Source organism: Enoplosus armatus, chromosome 12 (assembly GCF_043641665.1).
Source record: "Enoplosus armatus isolate fEnoArm2 chromosome 12, fEnoArm2.hap1, whole genome shotgun sequence".
NCBI classification, from domain to species: Eukaryota; Metazoa; Chordata; class Actinopteri; order Centrarchiformes; family Enoplosidae; genus Enoplosus; species Enoplosus armatus.
In genome coordinates this window covers 5,836,604-5,850,493 of record NC_092191.1, presented here as the reverse complement: position 1 = coordinate 5,850,493, position 13,890 = coordinate 5,836,604, and the positions used below count along the sequence as shown (strand labels likewise).

At 39.5% G+C, this 13,890-nt stretch overlaps 1 protein-coding gene across 1 annotated transcript; it reads left to right on the top strand.

The window, feature by feature from the left end:
- Window positions 1-306: 306 nt before the first annotated feature.
- On the top strand, window positions 307-8,704 carry nphp1 (nephronophthisis 1). Its single transcript, XM_070916117.1, has 20 exons — window positions 307-372; window positions 1,126-1,187; window positions 1,424-1,484; window positions 1,825-1,958; window positions 2,256-2,430; window positions 2,818-2,919; window positions 3,255-3,406; window positions 3,578-3,626; window positions 3,801-3,888; window positions 4,593-4,687; window positions 4,825-4,953; window positions 5,280-5,354; window positions 5,516-5,626; window positions 5,783-5,865; window positions 6,264-6,340; window positions 6,566-6,665; window positions 6,779-6,891; window positions 6,986-7,059; window positions 7,416-7,460; window positions 7,591-8,704. Exons 1-20 carry the CDS (start codon window positions 307-309, stop codon window positions 7,867-7,869), a joined length of 2,070 nt encoding a protein of 689 aa, XP_070772218.1. The 3' UTR covers window positions 7,870-8,704.
- The last annotated feature ends 5,186 nt before the right edge of the window (window positions 8,705-13,890 follow it).

Sequence of the window (13,890 nt, the reverse complement as noted above, 5' to 3'; positions counted from 1 at the left end):
GTGCTAGCCAGATGTAGGATAAAAATATTCTGGCTTGAGTTCGATAACTGATTTTTCCCAAACCATCGCCTCACTTTTATAAACCACCCATAAGCCTTTTCCCCTCTAGAAACAGAATCTGACGGGTCCATCCTCCAGTCCGGTAGGTGGCGGTAATTTATTGTCAATAAACCCGGGAAGAAAGCATGTCAGACCATAGTGTCAGACTGGTACTCGGTTGCCTAGCGACTAGTGGAAGTGAAGCGTTAACTAGCTAGCTAGGCGATCTGCTAACACATGGATTATGCCCCATAAAACAGCGCGTAAATGCCACCAAAAAGAAAAGGACCTTTGCAACTTGTCCAGAGAGAAGTGGACGAAATCAAAAAACAGGTGTGTTAGTGAATGGCGCTTGCTTGTGTGGTTCTCGCGGTCATGTTTAAACTCCACCGTGACTGAAAAAACACTTTGGAATTGACTGTCAAACATAAATCACAGTGAGTTACTGAATATACAGCCGTACCACTAACCGACCAATTTCCAAATAAAGTAGCAGCTCTGAATGTGGAGGATACGTCTTGCCCAAATTTATTATAAAAGCGTTTTACAGATGTGCCTTGTGCTAGCATAAATGTCCATAAATAGCTGAAGGTGAATCACATTTGGTCGGTGTTGGCCACTTTACGGCTAAAACACCGAGCAGCAACAATAAACGAACTTATTTCCATACGTTTGTTTCAGTAAGCAATGTAAACAAAGGCAAAGGATGAGAATTCCCTAAAAGTTAGTGCTTTTTGGTTAATGAAGTGAATGCCGAATTTTCTAGAATACACTAAGATACAGGCTTTTTGACTTGTTTAATGAAGTGCTCAGTCAAGAAGTAGGGACACATTAAAAGGCCAGATTTTAGATGAAGGTTGGCCAGCACCACACATTAAAAGGAGAGGCTCGTAGGCTGGCCTGTAGTTTTGTTGCTAATGAAAACATCCAGAATATAGATCAGAGCTATGTGTGTAACAGAAGTGTATCATTAGACAGCAAGTATATACACTGTAAAATGTACAGATGCAATTCAACCTCGACTGCACATTAGCATCATCATCCCTATATTCACTGTTAAGTAATCTAATTGCTCTTCTAATCTAGGTTGACAGTCTGGTGAAGGATGTGAAGAGTCAGGTTGGATCCACTGAAGAGGCATTACGGAGGTAAACAGATCTGACAGAGCCACAGCAGTGCCTCCTAAACTGGTTTTACTGTAACTCCATTTAAGACCAGGGCCCTCATCCAGACTAGCACTGAAACTATTGAAGGGATATGGCTTTACTTTGCTTTTATTCTTATTCCTTTTTTTTCATCAAGTTATAATTTAGTTGATTTTAATCAGCTTTTACAAGTAATGCTTTGAGGCTTGATTTTAGTCTAAATGTCCAATTCCAAACAGATGTCAAGAACTGCAGATGACGGCAGAGAAGACACTAGGGACGCTGAAGAAACTGACCAAGGTTAGTGCTGTAAACGTATTATTTTATTATTGAATATCTTCTTTTTAATAAATAGAGACGTACAATTATACAGTTCAGATTACCACAATTGCAAGCAATCAATTCTATTGTATCCTGTGAATTGACGTTATTTATGGTCCCAAACTAATATACTCGTCTCCGAGGCTGCATTTTAATCATAATGGGATGCCTATCAACAAAATTAACACAGCATTGTATGTTATTGATTAAATAATTAATAAGATACAATTTACAAAGATACAGATATCGCTAACAGGTCAGATAAGTAGATTCTTAAACTACCTAAATTGACACCGTCATTTTTTGCTTGATTTTCAAGGCTGATGAGCTGGCTCCAGTGGGGAACTATGACCAGAGGAAGCAGGAAGAGGAGAGGCGACTGCAGAACATCTTGGAGCGTGTAAACACACTCTCTCTGGAGCTTTCACCACCAGGACCCAGTACCGCTGCGGGGTCAGTGATCTGTGTCAAGTACAAAAAGAGATATGATAGGGGTCATATATGGTTGTTTTATTATGTACACACTCTCTCTTTGTTATCCAATTATATATATCATATTATATATTTCCCCACAACAATTTTATCTACATTTATTCTTTGTAAAGCAGTTGCACAGAAACATCAGTTTCAAAGCATCGATTTAGATTTCACATCCAGTGCATTTGAATGTTGAAGCTCATTGTATTTTTAATTTGACATCTGATCCAAAATGTTCAAAATCTTTTCACTTTACCATGTTTTGATCCACAGCGATGTTTCAAAGGAAGATAGCGAGGGCGATGATGACGAAGACAGTAACGATGATGATGTTGGCGATGATGAAGATGAGAAGCGAGCTGCGAAACCGCCCTCTCAGTCAGACCCTCGCATCTACACAGTCCTCAGTGATTTCAAAGGAGAACAGGAGGGAGATATGTCTGTTCAGGTGAAGTACTTCCTGATTCAGAAACAGAGATAAAACACAGACAGGCTACACGGCAGCAACATGCTTTAATGTTGCAGCAGGTGGAGCTAATTATAATGACTTTATCAACCTTCCTATCAACCTATAATAATCCATCATCCTGTTGATTATGTTTTGTGTTATTAATCTGAAATAGCAAATTAACTAGTAACTAAAGATATCGCATAAATGTAGTGGAGTAAATGTAGTAAATGTACTGAGAGAGCTGACAGGGAAACAGTATGAAATCAAGTATTCCCAACAAGTTTGTCAACTACACACTTCATTAATTCTAAGCAGAGTGTGTTTGTTAGTAATGCACGGATAATGTAACGTTACATGACTTATTTGTTTCCCTGCTGTTTTCAGAGGGGGCAGGTATTGAGGATTATCAGGACGACAGCAGATGGATGGTGGCTTGCTCAGGACACTAAAGGCAACAGAGGAGTGGTTCCTAAAACCTACCTGAAGGTACACAAACCAGCTTAACATCTGCATCACAGTCAAGTGTCCAACAGTTGGACTTTACTGTTCATTTAAAGAAGCATCTGAAGAACCTCAGTACAACTTTTTCTAAAATGTGTGGACATGAAAACACAACTTACTGTGGTGTGCTTACTTACTTGTGCAGCATTTTTCCATATTTGGACCAACAACCTTTCAGTAACAAGTCTGCTACTGTAGTTCCTGTGGTATTTGTTGTCTCCACTACTTTCTCCACACACAATTTTCAAATGTAAGTAACTGTGTTGCTGTAAACTGGTGAAACTTGGGATCTTTGGCAGTTAAAACCACTCACTTTTCAGATTGGCTCTGGTGTTGATGATAAAGAGGATGATGATGAGGATGACAGCGACGATGAAATGGACGATAATGACGATGAAAATGATGAGGAGGAGTCAGAGGAGGAAGAAGAGCAAGATGGTGAAGAACTGACTGATGACAGAGAGAAACAGAGGTTCTACATTTAACCTACTTTTGTAGATTTTGTAGATTGACTGTTGTGGTCAAAAGGAACCCGCCAGTGGTTCTGACTAATAAAGTGAAATGAGAGACGGCTCTCTATCTGCATGACTAATACTCATAAATTATCAATCAGTTCAATTTGAATTCCTCTGTTCTTCAACAGCGGTTTGTCACACTCCAACTGGTCTACTGTCAGAAAGGCTTTGACTGAGGTAAATATCTACGAACTCTACAACTGCTCCAACTGGAACTCATGCTACTGTTAATTATACTATCAACAAATATTAAATCCACAATATCTGAATTGTACATACAATATATTTAGAGTTTTCACTCTGTGTGTGTGTGTGTGTGTGTGTGTGTGTGTGTGTGTGTGTGTGTTACAGATTGATGCAACAGATGTGCTCTCTGCCATGGGGGCTATTCCTTCAGGCTTCAGACCATCAACTCTCAATAAACTGCTGGTGGAGGAAGGTCATTATACACTCTCTAACAAGCACACTCACACACGCACACACGCACACACACATTCACACTTAATAAGGTATGCCAATGAGCCACGGGATGTGTAGTTTCAGAAGCACTAACAGGTTTCAGTAGATTTAAAGTGACTGCCTTGCAGGTACCGCTTACAGCTGAACTCTATCACACTTGTCTCAGAACACACTAAAGATTAATCAGCTATTTTTGGGCTGCAATGAACGATTATTATCATTATCAATTATTTTCTCAATTCATTGATGAATTGTTGTGTCTATAAATTGTCAGAAAACCGTAAAATGCAGATCGGTATTTCCCAGCATCTAAGTGGCGTCTTCATTTTACTTGTTTTGTCCGACCAACAGTCAAAAACTAAAAATCATTTATGACGAAGGACAGCAGCAACTGCTCACATTTAAGCTGCTGGAACCAGAAGATTGACCGATGTCCATTGTACATTTTGGTGTGAAAACTGAAACATTGAAGTAATTATAAAATTTGTTGCAGATAAATTTTCTGTCGATCAACTAATCGATAAATTGAACTACAAATACAGTTTTTGTAATGTGCAGGGGTCATTTGGGGTCACTGTTACAACTGCCAGTGGCGCCAGTCAGTATTAGTACTACTTCTTCTTTAACTAATAAATGCTGTATGATTAAAAGGCAAAGCAGCAACTGTTTGTGTCTTTTTTCTAGGTGTAACATACAGAGGAAGTCACTATATTCAACCTGAGCTCAGCCAATCACAGCTCTCCTTTTGTGATCTCTTCCTGGACCCAGACACTGGCAGGGTACGACAGTCCCTCTGTCTGTTATTCAGTGTTAAGCTGTGATGAATAAAGAAGATGTTCTCAGATTTCTCACTCTGCAAAGCATCCAGTCACGAACATGTTTCCTTGAGAAAGGTTCTGAACGTTCTGTGTTGTAGGTTCGTGCTCGGCAGGTCAGGACTTGTGTTTGTTTCACTTTGTGGAGCTGCAGGATGATTCCCACTCCCGGGGTCGGAGTTCAGGTCCTCAGCAGACACATCCGCCTCTGTGCCTTTGATGGAACTCAGGTGGGGTATTTCTGTTGTATATACAGCTTTTTACCATGCCGTTCTTCCTTACCCCACCCAAGTATCTGCAGTGTGAAAACTATTTGATAAATATGGATGATTTATTAATTATTAGCTAATATTAGTCTACAAAATCCATTTGCAAACCACCTGCACTGGATGTGTAGTTGTGTACAAATTTCTCCGATCTCCTTGATTTGTTAGGGTTAGGGTTCCTTTTGGTTTGTTAGATTATTCAACTGTTGCATGCCATATCTCAGACAACTCAGGGAAATTATGAAATTATATCTTTTCATTTTTCAAAATGAGCTGTACTTGTGTTTCAGGTGTTGAGTAACATTCACACAGTGAGGGCAACCTACAACTCCAAGAGCCCCAAGACCTGGAGCTTCTCTCCCAGGGTATGTTTACAGCATTATGAACTACTTCTTGCAGTCAAACTCTGATGGTTGTTACTGCGATGCAATGTTACAGTTTGCTGAAATGGCACCTGAAAAGCTTTAAACAAAACCACTGGACTTGATTTTGTGCTTAAGGCTGAATTTACATCTGTTTGAACCAGATGACAGGTACCCTACCCACCCTCCTAGATGGAGACTGTTTCCTACGCTGCAACTCTGCATCTCCTGACCTCGGTATCCTCTTTGAACTGGGAGTCACCTTTATACGGAACGTACGGACAAACACACACACACACACACACACACACACACAGATACACATGTGATGGTGATGAGATGAAGTCTGTGCAGAGAATGGAAATGGAAAACCACTGTTGAGAGTTGTTGTTTGGGAAGCAGCTGTGTCTGATCTTCTGTGTGTGTTTTAGTCTACAGGTGAGAGAGGAGACCTGAGCTGCGGCTGGGCTTTCCTCAAACTGACCGATGACGCAGGGAATCCACTCCGCAGCAGGTACACACTCAAAAACATACAAAAATTACAGTATTATATATACAAAAAGGCCAAAAACATTGTTTTGTACATGTAGTCATTTATGCAGCCAGCCGTATACATACTCACAATATGTCCATATGGATACACACAAACACAGTCTTATACTGTAAACAGACAGACATACACAGTTAGATCAACACATAAATACATAAATAAAATATGAAATCACACAAACGCACACTCACAGTCATCCATTTTTTTCTACATTCATGTCCACTTTGAAAGAATGAATGGATAGCTGAAAATGAAACCTACCACATCTACCTACTGTATGAGCGGTGTCTATAAAATAGGGATGGACTTTAATGTTCTGCACTTAATACTTAAAAATCTAATCTAGTCTAACCTGTGTGTAGGACCTATGAGCTGCCAGTGAATGGTGGCACTCCCTATGAGAAGGATGTCGCGGTGGAGGCATCAGTCACTACAAGATGTAAGAAGACACATCAAGTCCAGTCAGAAAGTTTCTTCACAAAACAATTAAACGATCAGATGTGTGCCAGAGTGTTCAAATGAAAGCATACGACACAAAAAACATTTATAGTATTTGTAAGAATGAGATAATCAGCAGATTTGAAACTTGCTCAGCACATAAAAACTTTTTGTAAACTTAAGATAAGATGTAAAAAAAACAATCTCTCCTCCCCTCTCCTCTCAGCTCCAGCTGGTGTTTTCCAGCAGATGCTTCAAGCCAGGCAGCAGCCCAAACTGATTATAAAGTTGAAATCAGCCAACAGCCGTACCAGAACGCAGCTCAGGTGGGAGGATGAGCAGGAAAACCACAGAGCTTGAACACATGCAGTGGAGTATGGTGGTCTATGCATATGCAATGTACTGTATATATTAGTGACAAGTACGTTTTCTTCTCCAGTCTCCTTCCAGACACTCTGCTGCACTGCCTGAGCTGCGTCCACCTGCTGGCTCTGCACAGGCAGCTGCTGGCTGACAGACTACTGATGGACAGGCCAACCATGCAGAACGCAGGTAACACACACCTTCAGTGCCTCTTTGTACAAAGTGCAGATATTCATGGTTCTCAGAAAGAACTCTGTTGAAATACACTTTCTCTCTGTTTCAGATCTGATATGCAGTCCAATACTTTCTACCTTCCCTGTGCTGCTGGACCAGCCAGATGTGCTGGATGCTCTCAGGGTCAGTAGGGAGGTCATCATGGTCAAACCTACCCCTAGTTGCCTTTTAAATGGGGTTAATTGCAAGATCACGGAAACTCTTACAATTCTGTAATTTATTGCTGTGTCAGCTCATAATATACAGTACATTTTGACCAGTGTGGGTTTTACAGTTGAATTCTACCTGCTGAGAGGTCATTGTTTGTCCTAATATATTTCTAGACTTTAAAATGACAGTGATGAGCTCCTTAAGCATTGTGACCCATCTCATCTGGTTAATCCTGAATACATCACTGCCTTTATGATTGGATTTACAAAACAACATCAATCAATAATTGTGCAAAATTTAAAATATGTGTTACTGGTGTTTTCTTTCAGAATGCCTGGCTGGATGCTGAGACCAACATGAGCAGAGTGCAGAGGGTCAGTGTGTGTGTGTGTGTGTGTGTGTGTGTAATAACAGCACAGACCTGTAGAGGATGCTGACAGTACGAGTTGAGACGGCTGACCAGGTGTGTATATAAACTGTTCCTCTCTCCCTGTGTGTTTGCAGAGAGACTTGTTCTATGTGAAACAGGAGTTTGTTAAGGTCTACATGTCGTCCGTTTATTTCCTCCTGCACTCGCCCTCGCTGCCCTGTCATCGCTGGGCGGACCCGCCCTCAGAGGAGCAGCGGGCCAGAGTCATCTTCGCCACCCTGGATGCTCTCAAACACACCCAGCACACCACCGGCCAATCTGGAGGCCCGGAGGTCTTTGTCGACCCCATGCACCAGCATCTCGCCTTTGATGTCACAGAGTTGACCTTTGACCTCCTCCGTGTGGCCCGGTAGAAGTAACATCACATCACTCCCGGTGATGAGGGAAGATGCAATTGTTAATGATCTTTTTTAATGTCAAATATTTAAATGAAGTGTATCAGTTTGGTTTATTAAAATGAATAAAACCCTTAAATATGCCATTAATACATTTTGGAACATTTTTAAAATGAGTGAATTTAAAGGTTAAGGCTGGTAGTATTCTATATTTTTGTTACTGTCAATAAATGCCATGAAAAGACAAAAACCACAATACGGTAGTCCTTTTCTCTATACTTCCTACTTCCCAAGACTGTCAGCCACAAGTGCATTGTTGCCTACTAAAGGAATGAATCTTTAAAAACGGGCCAAATCATTTTCTAAAGTACCTGGGCACTAGCACTAAGTCTAACAGGAGTAAACTGTGTATTTGTTGGGGACTATTTTCAGCTGTGGATTCATACAGATGTGGACCATGTATGTGGGATTGACTCAAAATAAACTACAATGCGCATGTGCACTGTAATGAATGAAAACATGTCACCCAGGGCAACAGCGTCGCTCACTGATGTGTTTTTAATCTGTTTTGGACAACAATGGAGCTGTATCGCACAGAGGAATACATTTTATCAGGCAGAGACAAAACTTCTTTCCTGAGGATCAGTTCATTGTTGGTTTTGGTCTTTTGTGGGGATTTATAAAATACAGACTTATCCTTTAAGTACATGTGGCAGACCATAACGGCCTCTACTCTACATTGTGACAGGAAAATAAGTGGTCTCAGTTTTGAGAAATGCTAGAACCATGCTAACACATACATAACATACAGTACATACACAATGACATCTTTGTGTACCTTGTGATTACATGAGACGCTGCTTATGGCTAATGAGCCTGTTTATTGTCTGAATAGGTGTGAAATAAAAGGTCAAGCAAATGTGGACAGGGCTAACCTTATTATCAAAGATCCTCTTTAATCAAATTCTGAAGTTCACTCTGTTCCTCTTAAAGTAAACACTAAAACAAGTTACAGTAATAACAAAACTGATTTTTGTAATAATAGAACCAATAGTGACATTATTAGCATGTTTTGATACTGCTACTTATTGCCAAATGTTCTATTTTTAATAAACATTCTTTTAAAATCATTTGTCAATTTGTTGCAGACTTGTTTTCATGTACTAACCCCGTCATCTGACTGATCACTGAGCTGCTCCATTCATCTCCACCCATTAGTTCAACATTAGTCATGTGTGTGCGTGTAGTGTAGAGTTACACGGCATAAGAGCACTGTTCAGAGTTAATAATTAGTCCGGCGTCGTCTTTTTATAGCCTGGTATAAAAGAACAGGAGCAGTGAGTGGTTGGATCAGTCAGTGCGCACACAGGCTCAGATTATCCATCGGTTGTGGTTTCACATCTAAAGTAACATTTATTATTAGGATAATCATGAATCATAACAATGATACAACGTTTAGCGATACATTCATGGAAATTAGAATCAAACTGCCAAAATCTTTGAAAGGCTTGCAGGTTACTTAATCCTTCATAAATCTTGGGTCGTGAATCAGACTTAAAAATGTTACGGTGTTATTTATCTTTTTTTAATGGTTTAAGAATGTTTTTAAAACTATTTGAATTGACAAATTATTTCTTCTGTGGCCTTCATGATTCAAAGATGGCAAGAAACGCCCTTTTAAACTCACCACACATTCATTACACACTCACACATCTTAGGAATACACTGTACACCGTAACTTCTCGCTTTTACTCTTTGGTTTTTGCATGGATTAAACAAAAGAGATAAAACTTGTTCATTAGTGGGTAGAGGTGCTTGGAGGTAGGTTTGGCACCTTTGGGCAGAGCCAGACTAGCTGTTTCCAGTCTGCATGCTGAGCCAAACTAACCAGCTGTAACTTTGGTATGAAAGGGGTATCGATCTTCTCGTCTAACTCTTGGCAGCATTCTTTCGCTAACATCCCCTCAGACTTTACGAGCCAAAGCTTCTTACCTTAACCCTAAAACTAACACACATTTAACCTACAACTTAACCTCGAACCATCAAACGACCTCTTGCTCAACTGAGATCTGACTAAAATGCCTTTAAAAAGACTCTCGTCTTCCTATGTTTGTACAAACACAAACACATTAAGCCTTTCTTTGGTACAGTGTATTTCCAAAACCTGTATTTCCACATACCAGCGCTGTTGCCACGGTGATGGTGCCCGTAGTGACCAGAGACCGTTGTGTGTAGTGTTGAGAAAACTGGGTAACCATCAGAGTGATAGTAATAGAATATCTAAAGGCAGCAATAAACAAAGGGGGAGAAACTGTGAGTGACTCAGCGGGACAGAAGTTTACTTTAATTACTTCACTGTTGTTGCTTCATCACATAGAAACATCACGTAGACACAGAGCTATGGGATAGATTTGTTTGTTGCCTGTTGATTAAAGAAACATCCACCTGCTGCGCAATATTTATTAAAATTCTATCTATTAAAATAGCTCATTTTGTCTTATCGACAGTCGAAAAATCCAAAGGTATTACATGAATGACATGAAAAGCACTTTACATTTAAGAAGATGTGGACATCAGATGTTGGAATATTTTTCTTTTGATAAATGGCCTAAATGAATGATAATTAATTTAGTGTCACTGATGAACTATAATTAAACAACAATAAATCAGTGCTTATTTTGATTTGCGCTGCCGGCACTGAAAAACAACACATGCTACAAAATCAACCTGCAGAGTGCAATAAAAACAGAACATTAATAGATACACACACCACGCCATGCCACACTGTGATTGACTAATTAATTAACTAATCATTTCAGCACTAGTCCTTTGCTCTGGTTTGCTAAGTTATTCTTCTTTATTGTTAAAAAAAAGTCACAGTTTGCATGAATTAGAGGCCTGTTCAAGATGAGTGAAAGACCTGTCCATGTTGCAATTACTACATACAGCAGACATTGATGAGAATTATTAAAGTCTGAACAATGTGCAGGAAACTTGATATTTGGCAGCACTTGTTAGTCCTAAATAAGTTCCATAAATAGGTAGAACCTGGTTAATGCAGATGAAGCCTGGACGGTAACTGAAGGACGAACCATGTACAAATCTCTGAATATTGACCATTATTGTGTGTAGTAGAGTGATACTCGACCACAGACACACACCTCTTTGTAAACGTGACTGCTATCATCACCTGGAAACGCTGAGACGTTCTCACCCACTTCTCTTTCTGCCCCAGGACGACCATTGTGTCTGAGAAGGAGGAGGAGGAGGAGGAGGAGGAGGAAGAAGAGGGGGAACAGGGGCAGGTCAGGACCAGTTGAACAGGAAAGTGCGAGTTTCCAGGGAATAGTTATATACTGAGGTTGGAAAGATGATCCAGGAAACCAAGAGATGTTTTTTTTTTCTCCTTGTTTGAATAAGTAAATATCTATCTATTACAGGATGCGTTATGGGAAGAAAAAAAAAACAAATAATCCCAGAAAATATGACACATGGTGCACATATTCTATAATCTAATCTCTCTAATAATACCATATATTCAAAAAAGGATGTTCACTAAATTCTTCTTACACAACATAAAAAGAAAAAGGAGAATTGACAGTAGTGGCACAGAAGAGAGAAGAAGAAGAAGAGAAACTACTAGTTTATCATCTCCATTGTAAAACACAGTGATCAGTGTAGTATCAGGGGAGAGACCAGTGTGGTGATGACTGGATGCGTAACTTTCTTTTTCTTTTTGACCTGTCGCATCTTTTCAAAATACTATGATGCAATTCCAACCAAAAACTCACTCAATAGGAAAGTAGTCTAACTTTGTATGTCCTATTAGAACAAATTTCAGACGTAAGAAAACATATTGAATTTGTGCCCAAAACTGCCTGCTGAATGTGTAAAAATGTGTTTTTTTACTGAATACAATAACATCGTTCCTCGTTTCAAACATCAGCATTCGGGTTAACAACATTGAGGATTATGTTTCAGACATGTAGGATGTTTAATGTTGGTAAAGCATTTGTGTTTGTCATCCTTCCAGGAGGTCAGAGGTCAGGTTCAGCTGCAGAGCAGATCCCCTGGAGCTAGCAGGAATTCAGCAGAACGGACACTTGCAAACAAAAGGGCTTGAACCTGGTTCCTCAAGTTGAAGTGCAGTTTGTCCAACCAGCATGCCGCCCTGCTCACCTGGAGGTCAGAGTTCACAGTGCGGTGGTGGTGGTACATTCTTTTCATTTTCCTTTTTTTTGTGGATAAAAAAATGTGTGTGTTTTTGTCATTCAGGATACAAAACACAATGCGTTCTTTATCATTGCTTGTGCATGTGTGTTACAGTGTGTACATAACTACACCTGACACTGACAAATAGCCATTGTATTTTGACCAAGCTGGCAAGGGTTCCCATGGAAGTATTTGTGTATCTATGTGTGTGTGTGTGTCAGGGTTATGGCCTGAAACCAGATTCATAGTGGAGGAGCTAGTTCAAGGCGTGTCTCTCTTAACACTGGCCAAACACAACTGGTTGGCTGCCTGGCGAGTGTAACCCTGTTTCTGTGTGTGTGTGTGTGTGTGTGTGTGTGTGTGTGTGTGTGTGTGTGTGTGTGTGTGTTGTCTGGTGGTTAAGACAAGCCTGAGATAGTTTCACATTTCATTATATGAGAAGATAACCTCAATGAAACTTCCCATGGATGAATTTTCAAGCTTTTTGAAGTAAATTGTGAATGAACTGTGCTGAGTGGATGACTGTCGGGTTAGTGGGGGTGAATCTGTGAATAAGTTTTAAAACAAGGCATGAAGTTATCTATATTTCCCCTTTTGAATTATATGTAAAGCATTGATAGAAAACATTGATGTCATAAAATTTAAGAAGTTCAGATTTCTGAAATAGATTGGCCGATGGGGTGCAAGGATTTTAACAGGTTGCAATTAAAAGCATAGTTTTTTGAAGGGGTGTAGAAAATGAACTCGCCATACTATATTGCACTGCAAGCGATTTTCAATTTAAAGCTGCTCTTGTCAGTATTTTTATATTAATAATGGACAAAACGACTATGTGTAATATGAAAAGGGTCAAAGAGAATTATTATCCAACTCTGCAGTTCCCCTCAGCTCAGAGTCTTTTAGTGTCTTTCAGCTCATTGTTTTGGTTTTTACGGGCCACAAATTCACTGTTTTGAATTACACTGATAATTCATAAATAAAATAAGATAAAGATAAGATAAAGTAGGCAACTAGTTGGTGAACATTTAGCGGCTAAAGAGCCAAACATTTCCCTCAGGAGTTAGTGGACAGCAAAATAACTAAGAGGAGAGTGAACATTGGCATTACATTCATCAGGTGGACTCAAGCACACCTCCAAATGAATGATAATGTTGCTCTGTGTCTGCTCGAAGCTGCTGTTTGCTAACACATTCAACATATTAACTCTTAAACCTCATTCAGCACAACAAGATGCAACATTAAGATATTTTCACCTTCCGAGGTTGTTAGTGCAGCTTCAGTGATATTGCATTACACATTTATATATTCATAGATTTTGTACATATATAGTAGTTTGTACATAGATAGTAGTTTTGTTAATTGTAGTTAAGTTAAGGGAACTGTTGGGTCTCTGTAATAACATTATAAAGAGTCGGTCTAGACCTGCTCTATTTGTAAAGTGTCAAGAGGTGACTTTTGTTGTGATTTGGCGCTATATAAATAAAATTGAATTGAACTGAAATTCAATTAAGCATTAAGCTAAAGAAGCTTTGAATGATGATGTTAGAGGAATATGTGACATCTGCTTAGTTCATTACAAATGACACTAACTTGGTATTTATTTTCTTTAGAACTCATAAAATGAGTGTTCATTTGTGAAGATTACCTCATTTTAGACATTTGAATACTGTGTCATCAGACCAAACCACATTCAAAAAGCCCTTGAGGTTATACTGGAGCGTGTGAACTTCTGGTAGAGGTGCTAGGTTATCCCTTCAAATCAAATAGAATAAAATGACTTCACAGCTGAACTAACTTCATTCACTCCAAACAAACTTCTGCTGCTGC

Coding starts and splice junctions, on each gene's coding strand:
- nphp1 (XM_070916117.1), top strand. CDS start 307: ATGCCACCAAAAAGAAAAGGACCTTTGCAACTTGTCCAGAGAGAAGTG. Junction 1,485..1,824: donor CGCTGAAGAAACTGACCAAG/GTTAGTGCTGTA, acceptor TTGATTTTCAAG/GCTGATGAGCTGGCTCCAGT. Junction 5,627..5,782: donor GAGTCACCTTTATACGGAAC/GTACGGACAAAC, acceptor TGTGTGTTTTAG/TCTACAGGTGAGAGAGGAGA.